At 41.8% G+C, this 27,237-nt stretch overlaps 1 protein-coding gene and 1 long non-coding RNA gene across 2 annotated transcripts in view; one reads left to right on the forward strand and one right to left on the reverse strand.

Moving 5' to 3' along the window:
* LOC145850464 (kinesin-like protein KIF26A) overlaps positions 1 to 21,181 on the reverse strand; it is an 89,162-nt gene extending 67,981 nt beyond the window's left edge. The window contains exons 1-2 of the mRNA XM_082961479.1: positions 20,910 to 21,181; positions 19,979 to 20,227 (exon numbers count right to left, since the gene is read on the reverse strand). Coding sequence (XP_082817605.1) covers positions 19,979 to 20,227; positions 20,910 to 20,969 — 309 coding nt within the window. The 5' untranslated portion in view covers positions 20,970 to 21,181. The remainder of the gene's footprint in view (positions 1 to 19,978; positions 20,228 to 20,909) is intronic.
* LOC106571128 (uncharacterized) lies at positions 3,558 to 11,112 on the forward strand. Its single transcript, XR_014380595.1, has 6 exons — positions 3,558 to 3,759; positions 4,075 to 4,220; positions 9,809 to 9,870; positions 10,010 to 10,117; positions 10,296 to 10,394; positions 10,894 to 11,112. It is a non-coding gene; the product is annotated as an uncharacterized LOC106571128 (long non-coding RNA).
* Positions 21,182 to 27,237: the final 6,056 nt, after the last annotated feature.

The raw sequence follows: 27,237 nt of genomic DNA on the forward strand, positions 1-27,237 counted from the left end.
TCTCTCTCACTCTCACTCTCTCTCCTAACCCAGGTTTATTACCCCCGGTCGTAAATACTGGGTAGCAACTACCATGCAGTATTGAGGGAGAGAGTCTCCCAGAACAGAGACTTGGCCAAACTCCTAATCTTTTGAGAATGTGTGAATAGTCCGTGGACACTTAAGGGACAGTTATGATGAGTGTGTTTCATTTGGTGATCTCATGAAGGACAAGAAACACACATAACTGTATCTCTTAAAGTGTACTTTTCCCAGCTGTCCGGTTTACATCTAAATATTGTGAAACGTATGTGATTAAACATTCAACTATTTGTGAAAGATGTAATGTGATGTTAACCTTCTAAATGAGAGTATGGATTTTCATATAAAGATGAACTAGTCGGTGGCCACACCCCCGTGAGCCCAGACATCACATTAGGCGTCATGGACCACCCCTTTTCTACTGTTACGTATAAAACTCACTCCTGATGAAATTCACACCAGACTACACAAACCCCAGTGTAAGCTAAGGTTGCAAATGGTTGAATTTCTAAGACCAAAACATGCCAGGTGACGCTGGTGTGTGAAGTGGTTTAAACTACAACTCTACCAAAGGACAAGACTATACCACGTGGAGCATTGGCTACAGATAACCAACCATTTTATGACATTCAGATGAGACTGATAGAAGGTAAAGAATAATTAATGATTGACTGCTATTGATATAAAATATCTTCAGATCTTTAAGAGTGGATTCGGGAGATAGCTGCTCTATATAAACTAACTCTTCCGTGGTGCCCTAGGCTATTAACGAGTTAATTGTTTAATTAATGGTTTAATTCAATCATGTAATCAATCAAAAAACGTTAGGTAATCAATCAAAAGTTAGGTAATCGATTTGAAAATAGCATGTCATCTCATTTAACCATAGTGGAGACACAACAGCACACACACACACACACACACACACACACACACACACACACACACACAGACTAACTCTTGAATACTAGTCAGGCTAGTTGTTGAGGCCCGTCACCATGTCTGTCTCCATGTCTGTCTGTCTGTCATTCATGCTGGTACTGCATGTCTCCCAGGCATACTCATCTACCAGAGTAATCACTGACCCCCATGTACAGGCTCCTATCTGTTGTTTTCATTGGCGATGCCCCAAACAGTCACCTTGGGTCTCCCCCCCACACACACACACACACACACACACACACACACACACACACACACACACCACACACACACACACACACACACACACACACACACACACACACACACACACACACACACACACACAGGAGAGCCCACTCCTATCCCCACACCCCCAACACCAGCTGCTATGAAACCAGTCATTTTGGGACCAAAACGCTGAGGCAGCAAGCCAGGGTCCTTTGCATACCCCTCACAGAGGCCAGTGGTGTGACACATACACAGAGATCCACACACACACATACGACATGGGTTATTTGTTACACAATCACTTTGGCAGACAAGTAAGCAGACATTTTGGCCTTCACTCCCACTATATGGTTCACTGTGATGGGGTTCAGCACCTCTCAGTTTCCTCTCCTGATACTCTCTCTGGATATTAAGTCATTTTCGTCCCCCGACTCTGAGGGGTTTTGATGAAATGCTAAATTACTGAGTCACTGGTTATTATTATGGGCTCTCGAGTGGTGTAGTGGTCTAAGGCACTGCATCTCAATGCTAGAGGCATCACTACAGACCCTGGTTTGATTCCAGGCTGTATCACAACTGGCCATGATTGGGAGTCCCACAGGACGGCGCACAATTAGCCCAGTGTCGTCCGGGTTAGGGTTTGGCCGAGGAAGGCCGTCATTGTAAATAAGAATTTGTTCTTAACTGACTTGCCTACAGTAGTTAAATAAAAAAGAAATACAAATAAACATTTCACTCCAACCACCCATTGCTCTATTTGTTACAGGATCATATTTGTGTACTGCTTCAGTCCTCAACACAGACATTTTAAAAGGAAGGTTTGTTTAAGAGGCTTTGTAAAAAAAAAAAAATGAAAGAAGATCTTCATATGGTTGTGATATAATGTATTTGAGTCATTGTAAGATGTTTTTGCTTGGTGAAGAGTTTTGAGTAGTGGCTAGCCTTGAAATGTTTTTCTAGAACTTTCCCATACAAAAGTCAGGGTGCTTTCACAGCTGCCACCCAAATGTCTGCAGTAATTTGAGTCCAATCCGGATGATGCAGAAAAATTGGGACGTCGAGTCATGACAGCCATCTAGCAAAAGCCTTATTTGTCACCCCCCTCTCTTTTGTAAAAGACTTAGCATATTGGCATGACAACGCTAAGTGGTCTGTTGTCTGTGGAGACAACTGACAGGCGAGTCTAAGCGGACAGACAGTTAAGTTCTGTCCAAGATGGCTGACAGAAGACAAAAACGTGTCCAATGCAACACTGACAAAAAAGCCAAAAGTCTGCTTATTCACTGCTTGAAAGAGATGAAAAATAAACTACTGTTTCACTGAGCTGGATGTTTAAATGTGGGGCTCTACTGACAGATATCCTAGTGCTATAAAAAGAGTTGGCTTTACTTCAACTAAGTGTTGAATGATATTTCACCTCTCTATTCTGGGTGTATCGTATACCATTCAGTAGGATTATTTCAAAGAGAGCCTTTCAGTCTCTACGTTAGCATAGTTTTACATTATGACATAAATGCAACAACCTATTCTAGGTGTTTTCATATGCAGTTTCAAAGATGATTGCTTTTGAACAGGTCAATATAAAAAAAGTAATATTCTCAAATAACATGTTAGCCTTAATGTGATATTTTACCCAAATTACAAAATGGCATATTAGTTTCCTTAACCTGTAGGCAGTCTATGGACAAGGTAAGACAGCAATCCATGTTTTGGTTTGGTTTACCTGACCACTGTCTGGTGTTTACTTGGCAACTGTTTAGCATTTTTGTCCCAAAAAAATCAAGGCAAGTCAATATCCCCTAAACAGTATTATAGTTTTCCATGTCCAAATCATCTTAAAGTAACTTTATTGCGTTCCACAATCAAGTGTAGAGACGTTGGGATGATTTTGACATGGAACATAAAACACCGAACATGAAACACAAAACATGAAACACGAAACATAAAACACTGATCCAAAGTTCATGCAACATCTGACCAGAAAGACGTCACACCATGAATATTTTTATTTACTTCACACCTCTTTGAATCCACTGGCTGCAGCATCAAAACTGTACTATAATGTTATCATGACTGGCCAATCTATGATTATTTTTAGTGTGGTTGATTATGTTGTTATCGCTATTCATATTCTTGTGGTTTTGTTTTTGCGATAACTGACCAGGCCACATAAACCTATTTTTCACCTAGTCAGTTCGGGGATTCAAACGATCAACCTTTCGGTTATTGACCCAAAGTTCTTAACCGCTAGGCTACCTAAAGCCAACACAAACAGAAACTGTTCCCATAAACAGACATGTTTTGCAGAGTACACAGGCCAGGGGAGGGCAACCTCATGGGTATAAGACTGGCACTCTTCTGCTACCCTGGCACTGTTGTTTAATCCAGCTAGTGCACCAAAGGGCAGACATAGGAAGATATAGCGAGGCTTCAAGTAGACCACAGGAGATATACTCTAGTGACACGTGGTCAGACATGTTGGTCCTGTGTGTCATCTCTGTCTTCAGCCTTCTCTCAGTGGGACTGGCAGCTCCTCTGTCCTGTGAGGATCTACTGAGACCCCTAGAGACGAACATCACGAACCATGTTAGTACTATGTCTGTCAGGCAGTCTCTGTCTATCTATCTGTCCGTCCGTCCGTCCGTCCGTCCGCCCGCCCGCCCGCCCGCCCACACCACCCACCCATCTATCTATCTATCTATCTATCTATCTGTTAAGACATTTGGTTAGAAAATCTGTCTTTCTGCCTGCCTATCTAACTACAGCTTTTATCCATCTATGTTTGTATTGTTCGGTATATACCAGGTATTCCTAAACTGTGGTAGGGGGTACGCGCAATGCCGTCGGGGGTATGCTATATATATATATATACAGTATCTCTGGGTCCTATATATCTTGCAGATTTTGGGTAAGTGGATTTCTATCGCGGAGAGCACTGAGGTCCCTGGTGGCAGGGAGTATGCTGCAAAAGAATGGATCACAGGCTGGCTTCAGGTCTCTCCTGGGCTCCAGAACAACACTGTCAAAGAATTACAGATGTTCAACATGTAAGAAAATGATTGACTTTCAATGTGCTTCATGTTTATTTTATGTTGACTGTATGCATACCGTACCGGAAATGTGAATGTTAAAAACATGTTGAAAATGACAAAATAACAAACATCGTTGTAACACAAATAGTAATTGTAACACGTAAAAATGACCCCGTCTTTGCTTTTACGAACACTTGAAAACCCAGCTAGCACAAAACATTCTATGTTTCTTAGAGCATGGTGAGAGTGTGGTTGTCCTATGGTTATTTAGCTGCAACCTTCCCACAACGTTCTGGGAATGTTGCAGGATAGTTGCTTTGTTTTGGAACATTCTCAGCACATTTAGGAACAGAAAACAGAAAATGTCCTATAAGTTCACACATAGTAATTTTTATGTTAATGTAATAGCTGCTAATATTATAGGAGTTCAGAGGACTTTAAACACTCACAATTATTATTTTTTTGCATTTTTTATCATCATGATGTTGTGGCCGGTGACACATTACTTATTGAATAGCTTGAATATCCAATATCTTGAAAACGTGACTGCAGACATGCAGGACATTGTGGGACTGTATCAACAGTGGGGAAAAAATACCAAAAGACTTTACCTTTTAAAAAAGGTCCAATGCAGCTGTTTTTATCTCAATATAAAATAATTCCTGGTTAGCAATGAAGTACCTCACTGTAATTGCTTTCAATTAAAATATACAAAAATCTTCGCCACAAGCAATTTAGCACCTGGTGATGTCACCAGCCATGCCAAAACTCCATCCCACCTGTCACGCCCTGACCTGAGAGAGACGGTTTATTTCTCTATTTTGTTAGGTCAGGGTGTGGGGTGGTCATTCTATGTTTTATATTTCTATGTTTTGGCCAGGTATGGTTTCCAATCAGAGGCAGCTGTCTATCGTTGTCTCTGATTGGGAACCATACTTAGGCAGCCCTTTTTCCCTCCTTGAGTTGTGGGATCTTATTTTTGTACTGCTCGGTAAGCCTGCAAGACGTGACGGTCGTTTGCCTTTGTTTATTATTTTGTTTAAGTGTTCTGATTTAAATAAGATATCAAGATGAACACTTACCACGCTGCACCTTGGTCCCCTCATAGCGACGGTCGTTACAGAAGATCCCACCACCAAAGGACCAAGCAGTGTGGGCAGGATGACTGGACCTGGGAGGAAATCCTGGATGGGGCAGGACCCTGGATAAAGCCTGGGGAGTACCGCCGTCCGCAAGAGGAGATAGAGGCAGCGAAAGCGGAACTGCGATACTGGGAGGAACAGGCAAGGCAACAACGGAAGCCCGAGAGGCAGCGGCCCAAAAATTATTTGGAGGGGCAAACGGGGAGATTGGCGAAGTCGGGGCCGTGGGGAGCGAGTGACCGAGCAAGCACCGTGTTATGCGGTGATGCGCACTATGGCGCCAGTGCACACTCACAGCCCGGTGCACTCGGTGCAAGCTCCTCACAGTTGCCGTGCTAGAGTTGGCAGTCAGCCAGGAAGGAGTGTGCCGGCTCAGTGTTCCTGGTCTCCAGTGCATCTCTTCGGCCCAGGTTATCCTGCGCCAGCTCTACGCACAGTACCCCCCGTTCACCAGCACAAACCAGTTCGTACTGTGCCAGCGCTCCGCCCTTGCTGGGCTAAAATAAACATCCAGCCAGGACGGAGTGTGCCAGCCCAAAGCTCCAGACCTCCAGTGCGCCTCCACGGCCCAGTATACCCTGTGCCTGCTATGCGCACCCAGTCTCCTGTGCGTCTCTCCAGTCTCTGATTGGGAACCATACTTAGGCAGCCCTTTTTGTCTCCTTGAGTTGTGGGATCTTATTTTTGTACTGCTCGGTAAGCCTGCAAGACGTGACGGTCGTTTACCTTTGTTTATTATTTTGTTTAAGTGTTCTGATTTAAATAAGATATCAAGATGAACACTTACCACGCTGCACCTTGGTCTACTCCTTTGGACAACCGTTACACCACCAAAACAGGCTGAAATTAGAGGCAGTCTTTTCAAACAGCTCTTACACTAAAATGGAATTATCGTAATTTTCACAATTTCATAGTATTATTCCAACCTCAGTGCGGAAATATACTGTATATAAAACATAGGTAAATCAAGTTTCTTTACTGTACTGTGCCTTTAAGTAAATCAGATGATAAATTAGGTGAAAGGGAGACATTTTAGTAAATGTTCTCCTAACATTTACTAAAATGTTCTTCACAACATCTGTAAAAACTACCAGAGTTTGCCAGGGATGTAATTTTCCTGTAATGTATTTACAATATACTGCCACCAAAAAATGTGGCTACCTGTCACCCTCTCAATGGTCTAAAAGTTATAGTATGAAAAAATTCTGAAAACAATGGTGCAATGTTCTGCTAATGTGTAGTGTAACATTATTATTTGAAGTTGCCAAACTTTTAAACAAATGCCATTTCAATCATCTTACATCATTATATTAGGGTATTTTCCAAACATAGTTACAGATTTTGTAGCCCTTTCCTGCAGTCAAATGACCAAATCGTCCTCTAGTGGCCTGATGGGTGGAATGTTATTAATACGTCCCTGTGCCCAAGAACGACAAGGTAACCTGTCTAATTGACTATGGCTGTAGCACTCACATCTGTAGCCATGAAACGCTTTGAAAGGGTGGCTCACATGGCTCACATCAACACCATCATCCAAGACACCCTGGACCCAATTCAATTCGCATACAGTCCCAACAGATCCACAGATGACGCAATCTCGATTGCTCTTCACACTGCCCTCTCCCACCTGGACAATGCTGTTCATTGACTACAACTCAGCGTTCAATACCATAGTGCCCTCCAAGCGCGTCACTAAGCTAAAGACCCTGGGACTGAACACCTCCCTCTGCAACTGGATCCTGGACTTCCTAACGGGCCGCCCCCAAGTGGTGAGGGTAGGCAACCACACATCTGCCACGCTGACCCTCAACACGGGGGCCCCTCAGGGGTGCGTGCTTACTCCCCTCCTGTACTTCCTGTTTACCCACAACTACATGACTCCGATACCATCATTAAGTTTACTGATAGCACAACCGTGGTGGACAACGACAACATCTCCCTCAATGTCAGCAAGAAAAAGGTGCTAATCATGGACTACAGGAAACGGAGGTCCAAGCATGCCCCCATTCACATCGACGGGGCAATAGTGGAGTGAGCCGAGAGTTTCCTCGGTGTCCACATCACTGAGGAATTAACATGGTCCACACACACCAACACAGTCATGAAGAAGACATGACAACGCCTCTTCCCCCTCAGGAAGCTGAAAAGATTTGGCATGGACACTCAAATCCTCAAAAAGTTCTACAGCTACAGCATTGAGAGCATCTTCACTGGCAACAGAGGGTGGCGCTACAGAGGGTTGTGCGGACAGCCCAGTACATCACTGGGGCCAAGCTCCCTGCCATCCAGGACCTCTATATCAGGCGGTGTGAAAGGAAGGCTAGGAAAATTGTTAAAGACTCCAGCAACCCAAGCCATAGACTGTTCTCTCTGCTTTCGCATGGAAGCGGTACCGGAGCATCAAGTCTGACACCAACAGGCTCCTGAACAGCTTCTATTCCCAAGCAAGATTTGAAATGATTGTTTTAATCAAATATTATATATGTTCTTATATGTTCTTACGGTTAACCTGTTAGGGCTAGGGGGCAGTATTGACACGGCCGGATAAAAAACATACCCGATTTAATCTGGTTACTACTCCTGCCCAGTAACTAGAATATGCATATAATTATTGGCTTTGGATAGAAAACACCCTAAAGTTTCTAAAACTGTTTGAATGGTGTCTGTGAGTATAACAGAACTCATATGGCAGGACAAAACCTGAGAAGATTCCATGCAGGAAGTGGCCTGTCTGAGAAGTTGTGTTTCATCTTGGCTCTTTTTATTGAAGACTGAGGATCTTTGCAATAACGTGACACTTCCTACGGCTCCCATAGGCTCTCAGAGCCCGGGAAAAAGCTGAACGATATCGAGGCAGGCTCTGGCTGAAACACTTTATCGCTTTTGGCAAGTGGCCGATCAGAGTACTATGGGCTTAGGCGCGTGCCCGAGTCGACCGAATGCTTTATTTTCTTTTGTCTGTTTACCTAAACGCAGATTCCCGGTCGGAATATTATCGCTTTTTTATGAGAAAAATGGCAAAAAAATTGATTTTAAACAGCGGTTGACATGCTTCGAAGTACGGTAATGGAATATTTAGAATTTTTTTGTCACGAATTGCGCCATGCTCGTCACCCTTATTTACCCTTTCGGATAGTGTCTTGAACGCACGAACAAAACGCCGCTGTTTGGATATAACTATGGATTATTTTGAACCAAACCAACATTTGTTATTGAGAGTAGAAGTCCTGGGAGTGCATTCTGACGAAGACAGCAAAGGTAATAACATTTTTCTTATAGTAAATCTGACTTTGATGAGTGCTAAACTTGCTGGGTGTCTAAATAGCTAGCCCTGTGATGCCGGGCTATCTACTGAGAATATTGCAAAATGTGCTTTCCCGAGCCGGACATATCGAGTGCATAGAGGAGTTCTGTATCTATAATTCTTAAAATAATTGTTATGCTTTTTGTGAACGTTTATCGTGAGTAATTTAGTAAATTCACCGGCAGTGTTCGTGGGAATGCTAGTCACATGCTAGTCACATGCTAATGTAAAAAGCTGGTTTTTGATATAAATATGAACTTGATTGAACAAAACATGCATGTATTGTATAACATAATGTCCTAGGGTTGTCATCTGATGAAGACCATCAAAGGTTAGTGCTACATTTAGCTGTGGTTTGGGTTTATGTGACATTATATGCTAGCTTGAAAAATGGGTGTCTGATTATTTCTGGCTGGGTACTCTGCTGACATAATCTAATGTTTTGCTTTCGTTGTAAAGCCTTTTTGAAATCGGACAGTGTGGTTAGATTAACGAGAGTCTTATCTTTAAAATGGTGTAAAATAGTCATATGTTTGAAAAATTGAAGGTTTTGCATTTCTAAGGTATTTGAATAACGCAAGCGTCCCACCTAGCCCATAGAGGTTAATATGCAGTCTACAAATTAATTATCATTATGTTCTGGTTCCCTGACCATCTGTTCAAGACAAAATATGTGGCATAACCAGGCTCCCAAAGCACTTTATGATTACAGATGTGAGTGCTACGGGTCAGATGTGAGTGCTAATGTCCCCACATTGTTCTCACAGCAAAATGAAATGTTTTGTCAACTTTAAAATAACATAACAAATGTTCTATTAACATTCTTGCAACATCAGAGGACTGTTTTTTCCACATTAATACCAACACTGTATAATCATCAACACAACTGGACAGATTGTGTTATTACAACTTTTAGGGGGAATGTTCTTACACCTTTCCCACAACTTAATGAAATGGTCTGGGAACATTCACAGAAACAGTTTTGGTTTGCTGGGTATACTCTGGGAACATTGTCAAATTGTGTGACATCAGGAATGTTCTAAGAACAAAGACAACTTAGAGAAATGTTTTTTGAGTGTAATGTGATGAATGTGTTTTTATAATTGAATTTGTAGTTGAATACTGTAGTATATTTATCTCAGTTCATTACTCAACAGTGGAGGCAAATGCTTTAGCATGACCACTGAAATGATCATGGAAAACAACACATTTACCTCAAGTGAGTAAAGCCATAACAATACTATTACTAATCATCAAAATAATAATATGACTTTGCACTAAAGGATAGTGAATCAATGTGGTATGTCATGTTAAAAAAAGTGTGTGTGTGTGTGTGTGTATGTTTGTGCGTGCCATAGCGGGACCTTTGTCCTTTTCCCTGACCTACCTGAATACCTGCCCTGACTGCCTCCTTGCCCACCATAAGTTGTCATTGGTTAACAACTACAGCAGTCTGAATATCTTCAGTAAGAACATTACATTACAACTATCATGCTAAATTCAGTACTATAGTCTTATTTAAAAATGTATTACTACTTAACTAATGGGACATGATATACAATATGTGAAATATATGTATTTGAAAATATGTTTATTTTGGGCCCTCTGGCTCATAATACATTTTCTATTCCCTATGATGAACAGGTAAGAGAAAGGAGCTGACCTCTGCTGAACTGGAAGTGTTTAAGAAACAGGTGGACTGTCTCAATTTGCCACCAGCTGTATACACAAACCCACAGAAAGGTAAGCATCTTACCTTACCTAGAGTTTTCACCAGAAATTATTTTCAGCGGCCAAGCTACCATTTTAGAATGATTCAACCAAAGTTTGCAATGTTATCAATGAAGCGCCGACTGCATGATAAGCTAGCGAACTAGATTTGATATTGTTTCTTCCTAGGTTTTGGCCTTTCTAGGGAGTTTTTCCTAGCCACCGTGCTTCTACGCCTGCATTGCTTGCTGTTTGGGGTTTTAGGCTGGGTTTCTGTACAGCACTTTGAGATATCAATCAGCTGATGTAAGAAGGGCTATATAAATAAATGTTGATTTGATTGTGCTTTGATACTGTGTTGGATAGGCCAACAACAACGTGCTGTTTTGCATGCTGTTCGGAAGATGCACCCACATGGGGAGAAATAAGCAATACCTTACTGCAAAGTAGCTTCTGGGGAAAACTAAATGTTGTATCCTTGTGATGATGTAAATGTTAATTTACTCACGGACTGTCATAATTTGCCACATAGATTCCTGTCCAGATACGACACAGGACAACAGCAAAACTCTGGACCTGTCGAAAGTGATGGAATTGCTGGGTGACAAGATTGATCTTCAGAAGACTTTAGAAGAGATAATAAGTAAATTACAACTAGAGAGTAATAAAGCCAATTAATTGTTAAAATGTCAAGTGGCGCCTATTATGTAATTTTTCATATAATACATTAAAAAAAATATTTAAAAAAAAATATTTAGAAAAAGATTTGTATTTTTTCGTACTCATTGTTTTAATGGTTGGTATATCGCCACCATGGGACCATTTCACAACATATTTCTCCTACATTCATATAGTGTTTCAACCTTTAGAGAATTAACCCTAGCTAGCACACAGTGTCCTTCGTGGCCACCTGCCGAACACCTACCCTCGCTGTCGTTAATAAAACTGCAGGAAAACAATGCCGACAGGCGGGGGCGAAGTACACTGTCTACCGGTGCGCTAGCTAGCTACCTATCCTGCCTACTGTACACCAGTGTACACAGTGTCCTTGCTCGCACCTGTCAAACACCTGCCCTCACTTTCGTTAACAGAAGTGAGAGAAAGCAGTCTGACAGGTGGGGGCAAAGGACACTGTCTACCGGTGTGCTAGCTATCGTTAGCTAGCTACCTATCCTGCCAGCAGTGTACCAGAGTCCTAGTTAGCTAGCTAACTAGCTAGTAACCAGTGTCCTTCGCTAACGCCTCCCAAACACCTGCCCTCGCCACCATTATCAGAACTGCAGAAACAGTGCTCGACAGGCGGGGGCAAAGGATACTGTCTACCAGTGTCCTAGCTATTGTTAGCTAGCTGGCTACCTATTCTGCCTGCTGTGTACCAGAGTCCTAGTTAGCTAGCACCCAGTATCGATCGCTAACGCCTGCTGAACTTCTGCCCTCGCCGTCGTTAACAGAACTGCGGGAAAATAATGGGGGGGGGACACACACTATCTACAGTGTCCCTAGCTAGCTAGTTACCGGTGTTGTCACCCCGCCTCTTCTTCTGTGGTGTTTATCGGCGGTTGGCATCCAACGCTATTGTGCATTTCGGCCACCTACTGTAGTGGAGCACTCCTGCCTGTGTACCGGAGTCCTAGCTTAAAAATGTACCAATCGAAGCATAAAGGGTGGTTCCTGCAGATTGCAGGAATGCCCCAAATTGCGGGCTGCAATTGCACCCTTCTCAGTCTTCTTACTACAGAGAAGAGAAAGGTGGAGACTGGAGAGACCAACTCTCAACTCAAAGAATATGTTCTTGCCCTCATCAACCAGATGCACTCCACCCCTACGGTACATCCCAGGGACACATTGCTTAATGGCAGGGTGGTGGATTGTGTTCCCTGAAATGCATACACAAGCTGATTGACGGAGCACCGGGCCCTCTCTATGCACTTGTTTATCTTCTGGTCCCGATCGAACATCCAGCTCCTTCGCTGCGCGATATCAGAGAAGACCACCGTTGTCCCGGGAAACATTCGATTCACCACCTCAAAATCTGCAGATTTTCCGCACTTTGACCTACTACAGTAGCTATGTTGGTCTATTACTTCAAATAATATGCAAGTATGTAAGTTTCTTAGGATTCAAACTTTCTCAAACAGCCTAATTCATACTCTTCAGTGCAATAATGGACTTTTTTGTGTTTTTTTTTACATTAACCTCCATTTAATTTAACTAGGCAACTAACGCTTATTTAAAATGACGGCCGACCCCGGCCAAATCCGGACAACGCTAGGCCAATTGTGCGCCACCCAATCACAGTCATATGTGATGCAGCCTGGATTCGAACCAGGGACTGTAGTGACGCCTCTTGGACTGAGATGCAGTGCCTTAGACCGCTGCGACACTTGTGTCCTGCTATTAAAATAATATGCAGTACCAGTCAAAAGTTTGGACAAACCTACTCATTCAAGGGTTGTTCTTTATTTTTACTATTTTCTACATTGTAGAATAATAGTGAAGACATCAAAACTATGAAATAACACATATGGAATCATGTAGTAACCAAAAAAGTGTTAAACAAATCAAAATATATTTTAGATTTTAGATTCTTCAAAGTATCCACCCTTTGCCTTGATGACATCTTTGCACATCTTTGGCATTCTCTCAACCAGCTTCACATGAGGTAGTCACCTGGAATGCATTTCAATTAACAGGTGTGCCTTGTTAAAAGTTAATTTGGAATGGAATTGCATTCCTTCAAATAAGCAAAGAGAAACAACAGTCAATCATTACTTTTATGAAGGTCAGTCAATCAGGAAAATCAGGAACCCCTTTCTAGCTCTGACTCTATTGATAGCTACTTTATTGAGTATAAATGTAATTTCTATACCTGTGATATGTGGTTGTCCCACCTAGCTACCTTAAGATGAATGCACTTTCTGTAAGTCGCTCTGGATAAGAGAATCTTTTAATGACTCAAATGTAAAATGTAAAATACCCTTAAGGCTCTTAAACCTTTAGTCTTGCCCATTCACCCTCTGAATGGCACACATACACAATCCATGTCTCAGTTGTCCAAATCCTTCTCTAACCTGTCTCCTTCTTCTTCACTGATTGAAGTGGATTTAACAGGTGACATCAATAAGGGATCGTAGATTTCACCTGGATAGTCTATGTCTAGGAAAAAGCAGGTGTTCATAATGTTTTGTACACTCAGTGTATATATTTGTTCTCAATGACATTACATTAAGTAATTTAGCAGACACTCTTATAGAGAGCAGCTTATAAGAGCAATTAGGGTTAAGGGCCATGCTCAAGGACACATCAACCGATTTCTCACCTACTGTATTCGGCTTGGGGATTCGAACCAGCAACCTTTCGGTTACTGGCCCAACTCTCTTAACTGTTAGGGCTACCTGTCACCCATGTAGTGCTAAATAAAGAGCTTTAAGGAAATACAGGCAGGCACCACATTACTACAAGAAAAAACAGCTCGCTCAATCAAGCATGATGGTCTTGCAAATATAAAAGAAAAGCTTGTTTTCATATACTAAAAAACAAGCTTGAAAAGTTAGTGCAATTGGATTAGTGTGGTGTGTGAAGAATCCAATACTTTAACTTGCATGCGGTACAAATGACATTATTGTGGGAACACCTCCTCTAAGAGGATGAATTAGGCTATGTGAGAAGGTTTGAATCCTAAGAAACCTGCATACACATTGTTTGAAGTACAATAGACCAATATAATTACTGCAGTAGGTCAAAGCTGTGTGCTGGAAAACCTTGAGTGGAGTAGTGTGTTGCTCATGTGAATTTCCTTTCTTTTTAGGCTTCAGACCAATGCCTACTTCTCAATTTTTTTTGTTTTTAATACATTAAGGCTCTAAACCTTCTGTGTTTGGACTCCTAGCAAGCACCTGCATATATTCCAGTATGTTTCCCATGAGGATGTTGGCAATCTTAACATCACAATTTGGTCAAACTTGGACAAATCCATGCTACTTTTTTCTGCCAATATGCCGATTACATCCGACCAGGACCCGCAGCACCCTATGCGAAATGCCATCCCTGTCTAGTCTATAGCAAAACACCCCTTCTCGACGGTAGCATTCAGACAAGGCAGGCTGAAAACACCAATAGTTCTAGGTGGTTGCCTGGTGGGAGCTTGGGTAAAGTGGGAGCTTTTTCTCCCAGAGCTTGAGGGTGGCATGATGTCATGAGAAACCAGTGTTTTGTTTGAAAACAAATGTTTGTAGTTACATGAATTATACAAATGATGCTACCAGGATGGCGATAGCATAATCGCTGTTAAACACTGCAACGCACTGCAGGTTTGATTGAATTGAACCAAAGATGCCTAAAGGAATACACTTTCAGCGCAGAGCGAAGATCAACAAGGCTCACTTCCTCTTTGTCCTCCGTTATTAACACTCTGCGACTGGCATTGTTTTCAAAGACAATGAGGCACTTGCTGTTGTATATAACAATGGCTAGGTAAAAGTAAACATCAAGGAGAGAGTGGATACATTCACAATCCCTTCCATATGATGTCATTTTTTGAGAAAAATTCTGCATTTGTGTTGAAATTAAATACGGTATATGAGTCATATCCCCCAACCTAAGACACCATCTGAACTGTTGATAGTTTGGAGGTCCTGGGAAACACTTGAAGTAAGCTAAGTAAATTCAATTTGATGCTCAGACCTTGGTCTATGCAATTTTTTAAATGTCTTTGAAAACACACTCATGGTTTTTTATAAATGGACCTAGGGAGCAGAAAGGGAAGAGCTAAACCCTAGAGCTCTCCGACAACATGAACTTCAGAGCAGACTGGCACGTCGACAAATGGCCTCTCCAATTTCCAAAGCAAGTTCTCACACGTGTGTAACTATACAGTACATACGACCCTGTGTATAGACAACTATACGACCCTGTGTATAGACAATTATACGACCCTGTGTATAGACAACTATACGACCCTGTGTATAGACAATTATACGACCCTGTGTATAGACAACTATACGACCCTGTGTATAGACAATTATACGACCATGTGTATAGACAATTATACGACCCTGTGTATAGACAACTATACGACCCTGTGTATAGACAACTATACGACCCTGTGTATAGACAATTACACGACCCTGTGTATAGACAACTATACGACCCTGTGTATAGACAACTATATGACCCTGTGTATAGACAACTATACGACCCTGTGTATAGACAACTATACGACCCTGTGTATAGACAATTATACGACCCTGTGTATAGACAACTATACGACCCTGTGTATAGACAACTATATGACCCTGGGTATAGACAACTATATGACCCAGTGTATAGACAACTATATGACCCTGTGTATAGACAATTATACGACCCTGTGTATAGACAACTATACGACCCTGTGTATAGACAAATATATGACCCTGGGTATAGACAACTATATGACCCAGTGTATAGACAACTTTTCTAATATAAAAGTTGTGGAAACATAAAAACCAAGTGAGGACTAAACAGACTCAAGGAAACAGCCATCCCTTCAATGTGGCTGGTGCCATTCTGACACAGACAGCGCTGTAGGCCATGTCCCAATAATCTAGAATAGGCTCCTGGCTTCATCTCTTTCCCTTGAACACTGATCTAAAAGGACATGATGGGGTGAAAAAGCAATTTGGTTCAAACAGATATCAATGGTCACAAAGTAAAGGAGGGGGAAAAAGCCATTGAAATCCAGCCATAGTCTGAGGCAGGCAGGCAGGCCATGAGGTATGAGCTGAAACTACATCACACCTGGAGGTTACGGTTCGTTAGGCACATGCCCAGGGCAACGTTTTCCTCCCACAAAGACACTTGAGCTGTGAACAAATGCACTGTAATATTTGAAATATACAGGACGAATTAAATTCTAATCTGCATTTCTTTTTTTTATATTGTAACTTTTCTTGAGCAATTTCCGTGAGGACAAACTTAACCGGAGATGTAGTAAACAGCGCGATACACACAGCACACACAATGCAATGGCATGGTACAGTATTGGAGCTCCCGGAAACAAAATGTCGCTCCCCAGACTCTAAGCCAGACTAAACTATCCATGGGCCCAGGGAGGAGGGTGATAATCAAAGCTCTGCCTGATACATGACATGCCCCTATACCATCACGCATGGGCAGAAACCCACGCCCCATGAGAGAGTATGCCGGCCCGTACCACCATTACAGCGTGGAGTCAAGGTGGACTTCATTTCAGATTTGGTTATTGGGAATGACATGCCGATCTCACAGATAGAGAGAGCATGATCTGGCATGGATTTCCACATGATCTAACAAAAAACTAAAGAAAAGAGCCAAGGGAAACTTGGGATTATATTGTTATTATATTATACTATATTCATTTATACTCGGTTATATTATACTATATTATATTATACCCTCATCCAGTGTGTGCCCAGTGGGGTGTGTTACTGAGAAGTGTGTGGTAAATGGTGATAAATTCAGCTTGAAGATGTTCTGTCAAATCCTATTCAAAAATCCAACTAACTCCATAACCAAAGCGGTCTTCTCAGAAGGTGAATATAAAACTGCCATGGACAACGTACGGAAGAGGGGCGTTTTATGAACATTATCTGGATACCCTTAATAATAATAATAATGGGCATGACTGGCTCCATTTGTGATGTTCAGCACTTCCTTCTTCCGTGGCTGATGGGTATCCGATGAAAACCATCGCTCATGATGATGAGCTCAAAGTGCTGACTAGGTCCCCTTTATGTGCTGGGCAAATAACTTGGTCGCGTCCCAAATGGCCTCCTGTTACCTACATAGTGCATTACATTTAGCTATGGCCACTGGTCAACAGTAATGCATTATAATAGGGAATAGGGTGACATTTGTAACGCATATCTTGACTGCTAAGAGTAGGAGAAATCACATGCATATAAGCCAAAGCGGGTTACATTAAAATGTACCATGGTAGAGGAGGAGAAGGTCAGACGCAAGTTTGAAAATTTGTTGACAAGTACAGAAGACAGAGTTTTTTTTCAGGGTGTGAACTGGTAAAGTTCTGAAAACTGGATGGGTCCATTGTCTCACTTTCCATGACAATGGGCAGTGCAAAAAATCTGATCCCTTTATTTGGATAGTCCGGATAGTCGCTCTGTAGTCGCTCTACTGCAGGGATCATCAACTAGATTCAGCTGCGGGACGATTTCTTCTTAAGCGGCTGGTCGGGGGGGTCACATCTCTCTGTTATGCGTGGGAATATTTCCTGGTGTTTATTGTCTTGCAATGAAACAGCAGGGAGCAGGTCTCGAACCCTCTACCCTCTAGCCCGAAGTCCAGAGCGCTATTGACTGTGCCGCAAAAGCATGCTCAAGCGGCAGAGTCGATATCCACGCTTATAAACCCAGGGTCGTTACAGTCTTTTATGTCCAACAATGAAAAAACTTTTTTTTGTAAAAAAATGTACTTGAAAGGCCCCCCCAAAAAACACAGCTAGTTAGGGAACCCTGCTTTACAGTCACACTATCAACAAACTATCTGTTGATAAGCAACTGCTTGCTAAGTTTAGGGCTAGGTTTAGAATAGACTAGGTTTAGAATAAGAGTTAAGGCTGGTTGATAGTACGTCTTTCGACATGTCTGTAGACAGTTGTCGCAGTGACATCATGAGCATTCTATTGTTGTCCGACATCAAACTTATTGTTGTCGTTATAAAAAAGCTTTAACACAAATCGACAGGCTCCATGACATCAGCAGCCTGGTGTTCCAAAATAGCATAGCTGCTGCATATTAACAGCAATAAACCTATCCGTTTAAAAATGGATTTAGTATTTGTCAATCTAGCAAACCAGGCAACTAAAAGCAACTTTTTAAACAATGTTTAGGTTAATTTCTAGCTTTTTAGTTCAAATAATGACCATCCCACAGCTGACAAAGTATGAACTTTAGCAAATTTTTATTCATTATTACAGAAAAATAAACTCACAACAAGATCATTATTTACAAGTTAATGGCAAGCTAATTATGGTTGTGAGTGTGACGAAATAAAAGCAGGGGATTCTACTGGAGAATTATAGAACTACCTCAGTCCGGTAACCATGACAACGGACGCAGCGACAGGGTCAAAGCTGAACTTTTTCATCTGTCTGCAACAAGGAAACCGACAATCGCAGTGACGGTCTACAGACAGTCCACCAGAGTATACATTAAATGTAGTTTTGACCAACGACACTTGTCGCACTCTAATTGTCTACAGACATGTCGATAGACAAAGTATAAACCAGCCCTAAGGGTAACGGTTAAGGTTAAGTTTAGGGCTAGGGTTAAGGTTGGGAGGGAGGTAAGGGTGGTAAGGTTAGGGCCAGGGTTAGGGTAAGGGTTAGGATAAGGTCTACAGATGTCCTATCCAAATAAAGTGTTACCAAAACTTTCTCACTCTCTCTGCTTATCCCTCTCTCTCTCTCTCTCTCTCTCTCTCTCTCTCTCTCTCTTTCTCTGCTTATGCATCTCTCTCTTGCTCTCTCTCTCTGCTTATCTTTCTCTCTCTCTCTGCTTCTTTCTCTCTCCCTCACACTCTCACTATCTCTCTCGCTGCTTCTCTCTCTCTCGCTCTGCTTCACTCTCTCGCTCTCTCTCTCTCTCTCTCTGCTTATCATTCTCTCTCTCTCTGCTTCTCTCTCTCACTCTCTGACTTCCTCTGTGACTATCTTTCACACACATGCACAGCCCAGCGCATACTTTATCATAGCTGGGTACATCTAGTGAATCCGCCAAGTTCTACTTTCGCTCTGATAGGATGGGAAGAGAGCGCTGTCACTATTGGCAACAGGCCCATGAGCAATGTCCCCGACCACAATTGGGACAGGAGTGCACTTTGAGGATTATTCTCAGCAATACAAACCTGACAAAAGACCTCAGTATCAAATGCCTCTCCACACTTCTACATTGTCCTATGATCGTGGTTTGTAGCCTTAAAAATAACTCTTATGCAAAAGTCACATGGCATTCACATGGGAAATCACGGGATAGGCCCAGGAGAGGTTATGGGACACCAGTAGCCTTTTATGCCCTGTTTTTTCCACAAAGCAATAGCCAGGTTGTGATATAGCCTACAGGTGAAAAATAATTTGTAACATCAGCTGTTTTGTAGATTTATCTGGTATTTGCGTGGGTTTCATTCATAGGCTACATGTCTATCTGAACCAATTTTTTATTTTTATTTTACCATTATTTAACTAGGCAAGTCAGTTAAGAACAAATTCTTATTTACAACGACGCCCTACCTGCCAACGCTGGGCCAAAAGCTCGCCACCCAATCATGGCCGGATGCGATGAGGCCTGGATTTGAACCAGGTACTTCAGTAATGCCCCTTGCACTGGGATGCTGTATCTTAGACCACTGTGCCACTCAGGAGCCCCAATGACATGTCTATCTGAAGTTACAAGCTTTTAACTGTAGGCCTACTTGGGCTTTATTCTGGGTGTTTAAACCATGCAGTGACTGCATCTATAGGCCTAAAACCATGAAAGAAATATATATATAAATGCATAACTGTGTGTCCGGCTACATTGTTGGGACAGTTGCCTTAAGTAATTGTTTTAATGGTGAAGAGGGGAGCGTTCAAAGTTACCAACCTTCAGGGACGCAGGATCGGCCAAAGCAAGCGCTTGCCTGTTCAGCTCTGTAGCGATGATCTGGCATCGTTGGCACAAGGGCTCTTCGCCTTCTCCCTTTTCCCCGTAGGGACTCAACTCCATCACTGACACTGACCCAGCGCCCTCAGGGTTTGGCCGGCCGCCGCATTCGACTTCCTCCACCGGCGCCGAGTGAAGCCTCCTCCTTGCATTGACTCCCAGAGATATCAGGGTCTCTCCCTCAACAACCTTATAAAACAGGGAAGAAATACAAGTTTTAATGTCTTCTGACTAGTTACCAATACAGCAAGAACACATATACACACCTGTATGATGGAGGATTGTAACTGATAATAATGCACAGGTGTTGGTAATCACATTCAACAGACACTTCCGCCCAATGAGAAATTAGGATAAAGGCGATAGGTTAAAGGGGCAATATGCACTTCAAACAACAACAAAGCAGCTGGTTACCACGCCACTGATTTGGTAAACAGCTGCAGAATGTGGCGGAATAAATGTAGCCACTCTCAAATGCATAGACACAGCTATGGTTAGATTGTATTAGTGGCCATCCATCAGATTAAAATCATGGTTTTAATCATTTAATCAAGTAATAAAAAAGGCTTATATTTTGGGTTCTGATGGGGTATGACAGTTTAACTAAGCTCATGAGGTATTTATAAGTTATATTCTTACAAAATCAATGGGTAATATACATATGTAATTCATTTAAAAGTACAAAAATGTATGTATCTGATTGCCCCTTAAAGGTGATGCACAAAGGTCTCCATATAAACAAAAGGGAAGTCATAGCCTATAGTCAGGGTCTGATGTTTTACTTTACACAATGCATAGCAAATAAAGTTGTATAGTTAACTCATCTCAGACATCTGAAATATCATCCATCGATTTACTCAAGGGACCTCACCGTATATCTCCTGTAGTCTGGTTTGCGTCCTCGAGCCGTATTCCAATACTGTGAGTACATCTCGTCTATGTTACCAACTCACACACTTTTTCAATCGAACCTCAAGCCTATCTAACGCTATTGCCTACAGATGGCAAGGATTTGGCCCTTCCATATCTTGGTAAATCGCCCAGAACAATGTATGGTGATAAAATAGTCCTTGCAGTAGTCCCTTGGCAGTTTAATTCATTCCCACAGCGCGTCTGACAGGACAGAATTCAATTTGGTGGACTGTTCGGATGAAGCACTAGCCGACATGGGATGGATGGGTGGAGCTCTCGGTTTCAACTTGCTCTAACTTTGTGATGGGACGTTTGACTGGGGGATATGGGGCGCTCTGTCAAGCAAGTTCAGTTTCACAATGACTGCACATAGGCCTAAAATAGATCATAATGGAGATTCAATTGTATCATTTTTATTGATTGACTGTAATAAACCTCATATTACTTTGCCAAAACGTTTATCACTTATTTTCACACTTGATGACAAGGATTAGGCTACTGTTTAAATTTATGAACGACATCTTAAAAAAATTGCTAGGCTTTGTGATCGACATTTCAATTTCCCGCATTTGCTTAACAAAGTCCGCACATTTCCAACACTGAGGATGGAGAGTGCTTGGTCTGAAGGATTATCGAAGCTACTCGTTTACAGTCAAGTCCCCTATGCAAAGAATCCATTTCAATGTATTTTGTGCGCCTGTGTGATCGTAATTATGTATAGGCAAGAACTCACGCTCGCCCCACAGTAGGCTATTGTACTCGGGTTGGGATGCCTGCTAACCACCTCTTATAACAAGACGAAGGCCCTGGTTCGTATTGCTCTGGCGCCCTCGCCTGACCATTATCTGACACAATGACTCGTTATAGATTAGGCTGCTGATGTCGGCTCACACTACAGACATTGATATCTGACATAGGAGGAACGACAGCACGTCCGTAGCCTATCTGTGTTTCTCAAATGCATTATCGTCAAACAACTCCTGCTATTGCGTGGTTAGACAAGCCTACTGAACATGACTAACTAGTTTGATTTGGTAATAGATAGATAGATAGATTTGACAATGTAAAACACAATACAGCCACACATGTGGATAATGCATTTACAATCATCGAGGATGACACAAAAAAGTTTGAACACGTATTTACACTCTGATCCTCTTAAATGGTTAAAAAAAAAGTACAAACAAACGTAGTATTCCTAGGTTACACAGTATACCTAGCCTTCTGGGCATACATTGGTTACACAGATAACACAAAACAAAGGACGACATTGTCATAGTCTAGAGTATTACTACATACAGATATTTTTTTCCTTTCTTCTATAGCTCGATCATTAGTCAGTTTTTGAGATTCTTTTTAAATTAAGTTATGGGTGGTATGGCTTTGAGTTTCTGTGGTAGTTTGTTCCACTCAACAGCGCCAGTATATAAAAAGGTGTTCAGCAAAAAATAAAGGAAAGTCTGGTCTCGTGACTCCTTTTAGTGTAACCGACATTTATCAGTAGGCTTTATGCATGTTGCACTAAAACTCTTGCTAACTTTCAAAGGAATACTTTCGCAGACATGATAACCTACTCTGACCGTATATTTTCGTAGCCCGTCTGCACGACAACGAAGTAACTTCAGCACGACAACAAAATAACTTCAGCACGACAACGAAGTAACATCTTATCCACGGAAGAACGGGCGCTGCTCAAGGTGCTGAATCTTGGACTACTCCGGGCGAGTCATCAACAAACAAAAGTAAACGTATCTTCTGATAAAGACGCATAGAATTATTTACAATTCAGTCAACAACGAAATATAACCACTTGCAATACCTTAGTTGCATATGCATATTTTACATTTGTCATTTACCATTTTTGAGCCTACCTGAGCTTTTCTTCGCATTAGATGACTGGTGTATCCAAACATATAGCCATGTGGATAGCCATCCGTATCCACATAGAACGCACTCAGATCCTCATAGGTGGACACCGTTTTTTCCACCTCAGAGGTCCCATCGGAATTATATAAAGCCATGGAAAGTCCCTCAAGTCGCTATAATTCTGTCAAACAGACACGCACCAGGTATCATCTCATATTTTCAACGTTATATTCCCACTATCCGTCATGACAAAATTATTCCTGACAGCAGCTTTCTCTTGTCCGACTCCGAAAGTTCCACAACAAACCATGTGCATATCCCAAGTCCGTAGGCTATCATGTCTTTCACAGTGGCGCTGCAATCGGATCCTATTCGGTCGCGCTCATTCCATCAGTCCCAAATGAAAGCAATATGAGCGTACCACGCGTGGACCACCTGAAAGCATCCGCCCCCTGCCATTCACTCACACTCAGCGTCTTCAAACACTGGTTGTTGAATGCGCGCTCACGCCGCATTCGGTGGCTACACCAGCGGCCACACAGGCCACACGCTCTCATGTCGTGTATTGACATAATCATCGTGTTTTGTGTCCATTGCTCTACAAGGTGCGTGTGTGTCCTTTTGGTCGGGAAACTGATTTCATATTCTCAAGCATAAGTAATGTAATAATGCAACTATGTTTCTTGAGTTTAATATTTCAATGCATAGATCGGCAGTCATGGGACAAAATGGCCAACCTTTTTTAAATCCGTACTACATTAGACTGTTCTGTTGTCAGTGCCATAGAGATCGCCTGATGTTTTCATTGGATTCTTTTTTTAAAGAAAAATATTAACATTTGTAGGCCAAATGGTGTAGGCCTGTACTTGCTTAAAAGTGACAGTAGTGCGCTCTCATCTGTTTTCATATACGTGTAATATACCTATGCGCCGCAGCCCTTCTAGCTTAGTCATAGCCCACTTCACCTTTATTTGACCATCATTATGTGACTGTTTGGTGGATAACCTTTACCTACCCGTAGGGAGATGGCCTCTTTGAAATGAATCAACCGGTTCATGTAGGGGTTGCCCATTAGCGTTCTCCTTGTGTGGGGTTTTTAACAACCTGTTTTTTCTGGACGCCCATGTTGATTGATGCACGTCAAAGCCACCTGACCCACAGATAAAACGGAAAATGACTTCAACCCTATCAGGGCAGTCGGGGCTTTTTGTGTTGCCAGAGATGGAGGAATATCCACGAGTGACTTCATCACAATGCTTAATTGAGTAGATAACGTCTATTTTTATTTGGCGCTTTAGAGGCGAATTGTAAGACATTACATCCTGACGCCTAATAAAAAAATCTTATCTACTGAACACAGAAAGCTCGTTTCAGATAACCAGGCGGCCATTATGAGCGAAAACAAAGTCCTTTCTGTCAAACGTGCTCTATTGCTTCGTCTCCCAGAAGTTAGGGGTTGGTGTGTCTGATTGTTCCAAGAAGCTGGGGTCAATTACTCTCCTTGTAAGACCTTGACAAAATGGCTTTTAATAATGTGAAACCTTCAGCTGGAAATGTGTGACCCTTTATAAAGGAGTAAAATGTAGTTAGTGCTGAATGATGCCTGTAACTGATTAATGAAGCCTACAACTGAGGTTTATGCCTTTGGTAAGAGTTATGCTTGTTTCCAGATCCCCTTTTCCATATGGAGAACTATAGGCTATAGGCCTATACCCTATGAGATTAAGATGTGTCTAGACCAGGGATCCAATCACAATTGTATGCATGCATTAATTTAACCAGCAGAATAGTTAGGAGTGAGAGGGACGATTGAATTTCATATCAATGGGTGCTGTGGTGAAGTCTCTCGCATCCCTTTGGAAATGTTGGCCAAAAAGCAGAGATCCAATAAACTGATAGCCATGCATGCATATTAACATGAATTTATGTTACGTGTTCGCCTACCTATACCACCCACAATCAATGAGACAATCCAGAGAAATATGCAAACACTCCCTTTCCTCGCATTCTTTCATTTAGATTAGGCCTATGCCAGTATTTGGATTAGGCCTATACCAGTATTTGTATTAGGCCTATGCCAGTATCAGACCATAGGTTAAACACACTTTCAAACAGCAATACACCTGTCAAGAGGGTTATGCCTTGACCACACAAACGGTGTATACATTTGCGCAAAATAATACGCAGCATCATCTGGATATGTGTGAAACAAAAGTTCAACATTCACCTTCTGCTACCATTTCTGTTCAGCCGTCTATGCATTCAGTTTGACGCAAAATAAATCCAACGTATGCACCACACAGAATGCACTACAACTGCCTCTGCAACGGAATGCTGCAAGGCAAATGCAGCTTTCATTTGGAAATGAATGCACTTCTGGTGTACAAAAATGCAATAACACTGTCGGTGTGATCGAGGCCTTAGTATATTTTAAGGAATTGTCAGGGTCCAGAGGCAATCACTATAAGCCATTGTAAAAAAATCTTTTTAACATGGCCACCTATCTGTGGGAGGAGGCTTAGTCTGCCCTGAAAGGTGACGCAAATCCCAAAGAAAGTGTCCCACGGGACATCTCAGATGTTAACCAGCCTGTGTAATCTCGCCAGTCAAGTATTTACCTTGAATTAATACAAAGAGAAGCTCTGGATAGAAATGTTTTGTCCAACTTCTTAACCTTTAGCTTATCCTCGGGAAAGAAAACACAGGAAACAGTTGGCAAAATAGAGCCAAAGGCCATGTTTGCTTGCGTCGATCGATTTTGGCTGTTTCACTTATTTTAGACAACAAGAGAGTCACATTGTAGGTTAGGCCTATAGATGTGGTAAATAATAATTTGTTCTTATCTGTCTTTCCTAGTTAAATAAAGGTTAAATAAAAAATAAAATACAAATGAGGTAAAGAGGTCAATGGAACTCGACCAAATGTCACGCCCTGACCATAGAGAGCCCTCGGTTCTCTATGGTGTTTAGGTCAGAGCGTGACTAGGCGGGGTGTTCTAGTCATTGTATTTCTATGTTGGTGAATTGTATGGTTCCCAATTAGAGGCAGCTGGTAATCGTTGCCTCTAATTGGGGATCATATTTAGGTAGTCTTTTTCCCACCTGTGTTTTGTGGGATATTGTTTTGTTTAGTGCATTGTGTGCTACGAATGGCACGTTCATGTTGGTCTTTGTTAAGTTTCACTTTGAAATAAAATATGTGGAACTATACGCACGCTGCGCTTTGGTCCCGTCCTTTTGAAGAACCTGACACCTAAACAATGGAAATGCCATGGAAACGCTTGGGGGGAAAGATGCTGTAGGGGAAAGATCCCGAATCTCCTCATTGTCCCCCCAGCAAAATTAGCCAACATTTAGGCTGTTGTTTATATGTGTAGGCTATATCACACTATGTTGAGATAAAAATTGGAGTGTAAGGCTTGTATGGATGTCAACCTAATACATGTTCATGTCATCGTCACCAATCAACTGCATTACAGTTAAAAACAACTGGCTACTACCACCGATTTCTCTATGCTACAGTACCAGTTTATATGAACGGGGAGTTAGCATTTAGCAGTCACTTCTTCTAAACCTGAAAAGGGACTACTTCTAAATGTTATGCAGTGAAAACAGGAACATATATCCAAATCTGACTTTACTAACCACATTGTGGGCCTGTTACAATACATCAATCATTGCAGATTTGACGAATATCCACTTTGTAAAATAAGATTTGTTTGAATGTACACCAATCCGGTGTCCTTCTGTCCTCCGGGGTCTGCATTCCATTGACCTCTTTACCGCATCTATGTAGGCCTAAGGTTAAAGGTATTTGTTGGCCCAGTTATAGGGTAATTGAAAGCTTGTGGGGTAAATCCAACCTAATCTCTATTCATGTACCCTTGATTGATAGCCTGTTGCAAAAACTGTCCCCAGTCTTTCCATATGTTATTTCTTATCCATTTTAGAATTAAATCATCGTTTTATTAAGGCCTTTTCTCCATGCGCAATGGAAAGGGGGAAGTGAGGTGAAACGTAAAATTAAATGGAAATAAATTCCAAACCAGTTAAATAATCACACTTGGTGCGTTGAGATGACAACAACATTATTTCTTAATGTTCCCTGGAAGCCATCTATGATTTGGACCCTCATTCACACCAGACAGCCTACCACAGAAAAGCAATTTGGAGACAGTTGACTGACTGGTACAAATGAAAAAACAATTGGGTGCAATCATTTGGTCCGTGGACCGTGTCAAGGGTGCAGATCTTGGAGTTTTAGCTTTTCCAAGTTCTATTTGCAAGGTATGATGATGGAAGGCCCTTTGGCTGGGCTGTTTTCCATTCTAATTTATCGGGTTTAACCCTTGGGGTTTTGGTTGGTTGAAGGCCGCGCTTGGCTGAATCCATTTAAACATTAAAAAAATATTAATCTACAAT

The sequence above is a fragment of the Salmo salar genome, chromosome 15 (assembly GCF_965601325.2).
Source record: "Salmo salar chromosome 15, fSalSal1, whole genome shotgun sequence".
NCBI classification, from domain to species: Eukaryota; Metazoa; Chordata; class Actinopteri; order Salmoniformes; family Salmonidae; genus Salmo; species Salmo salar.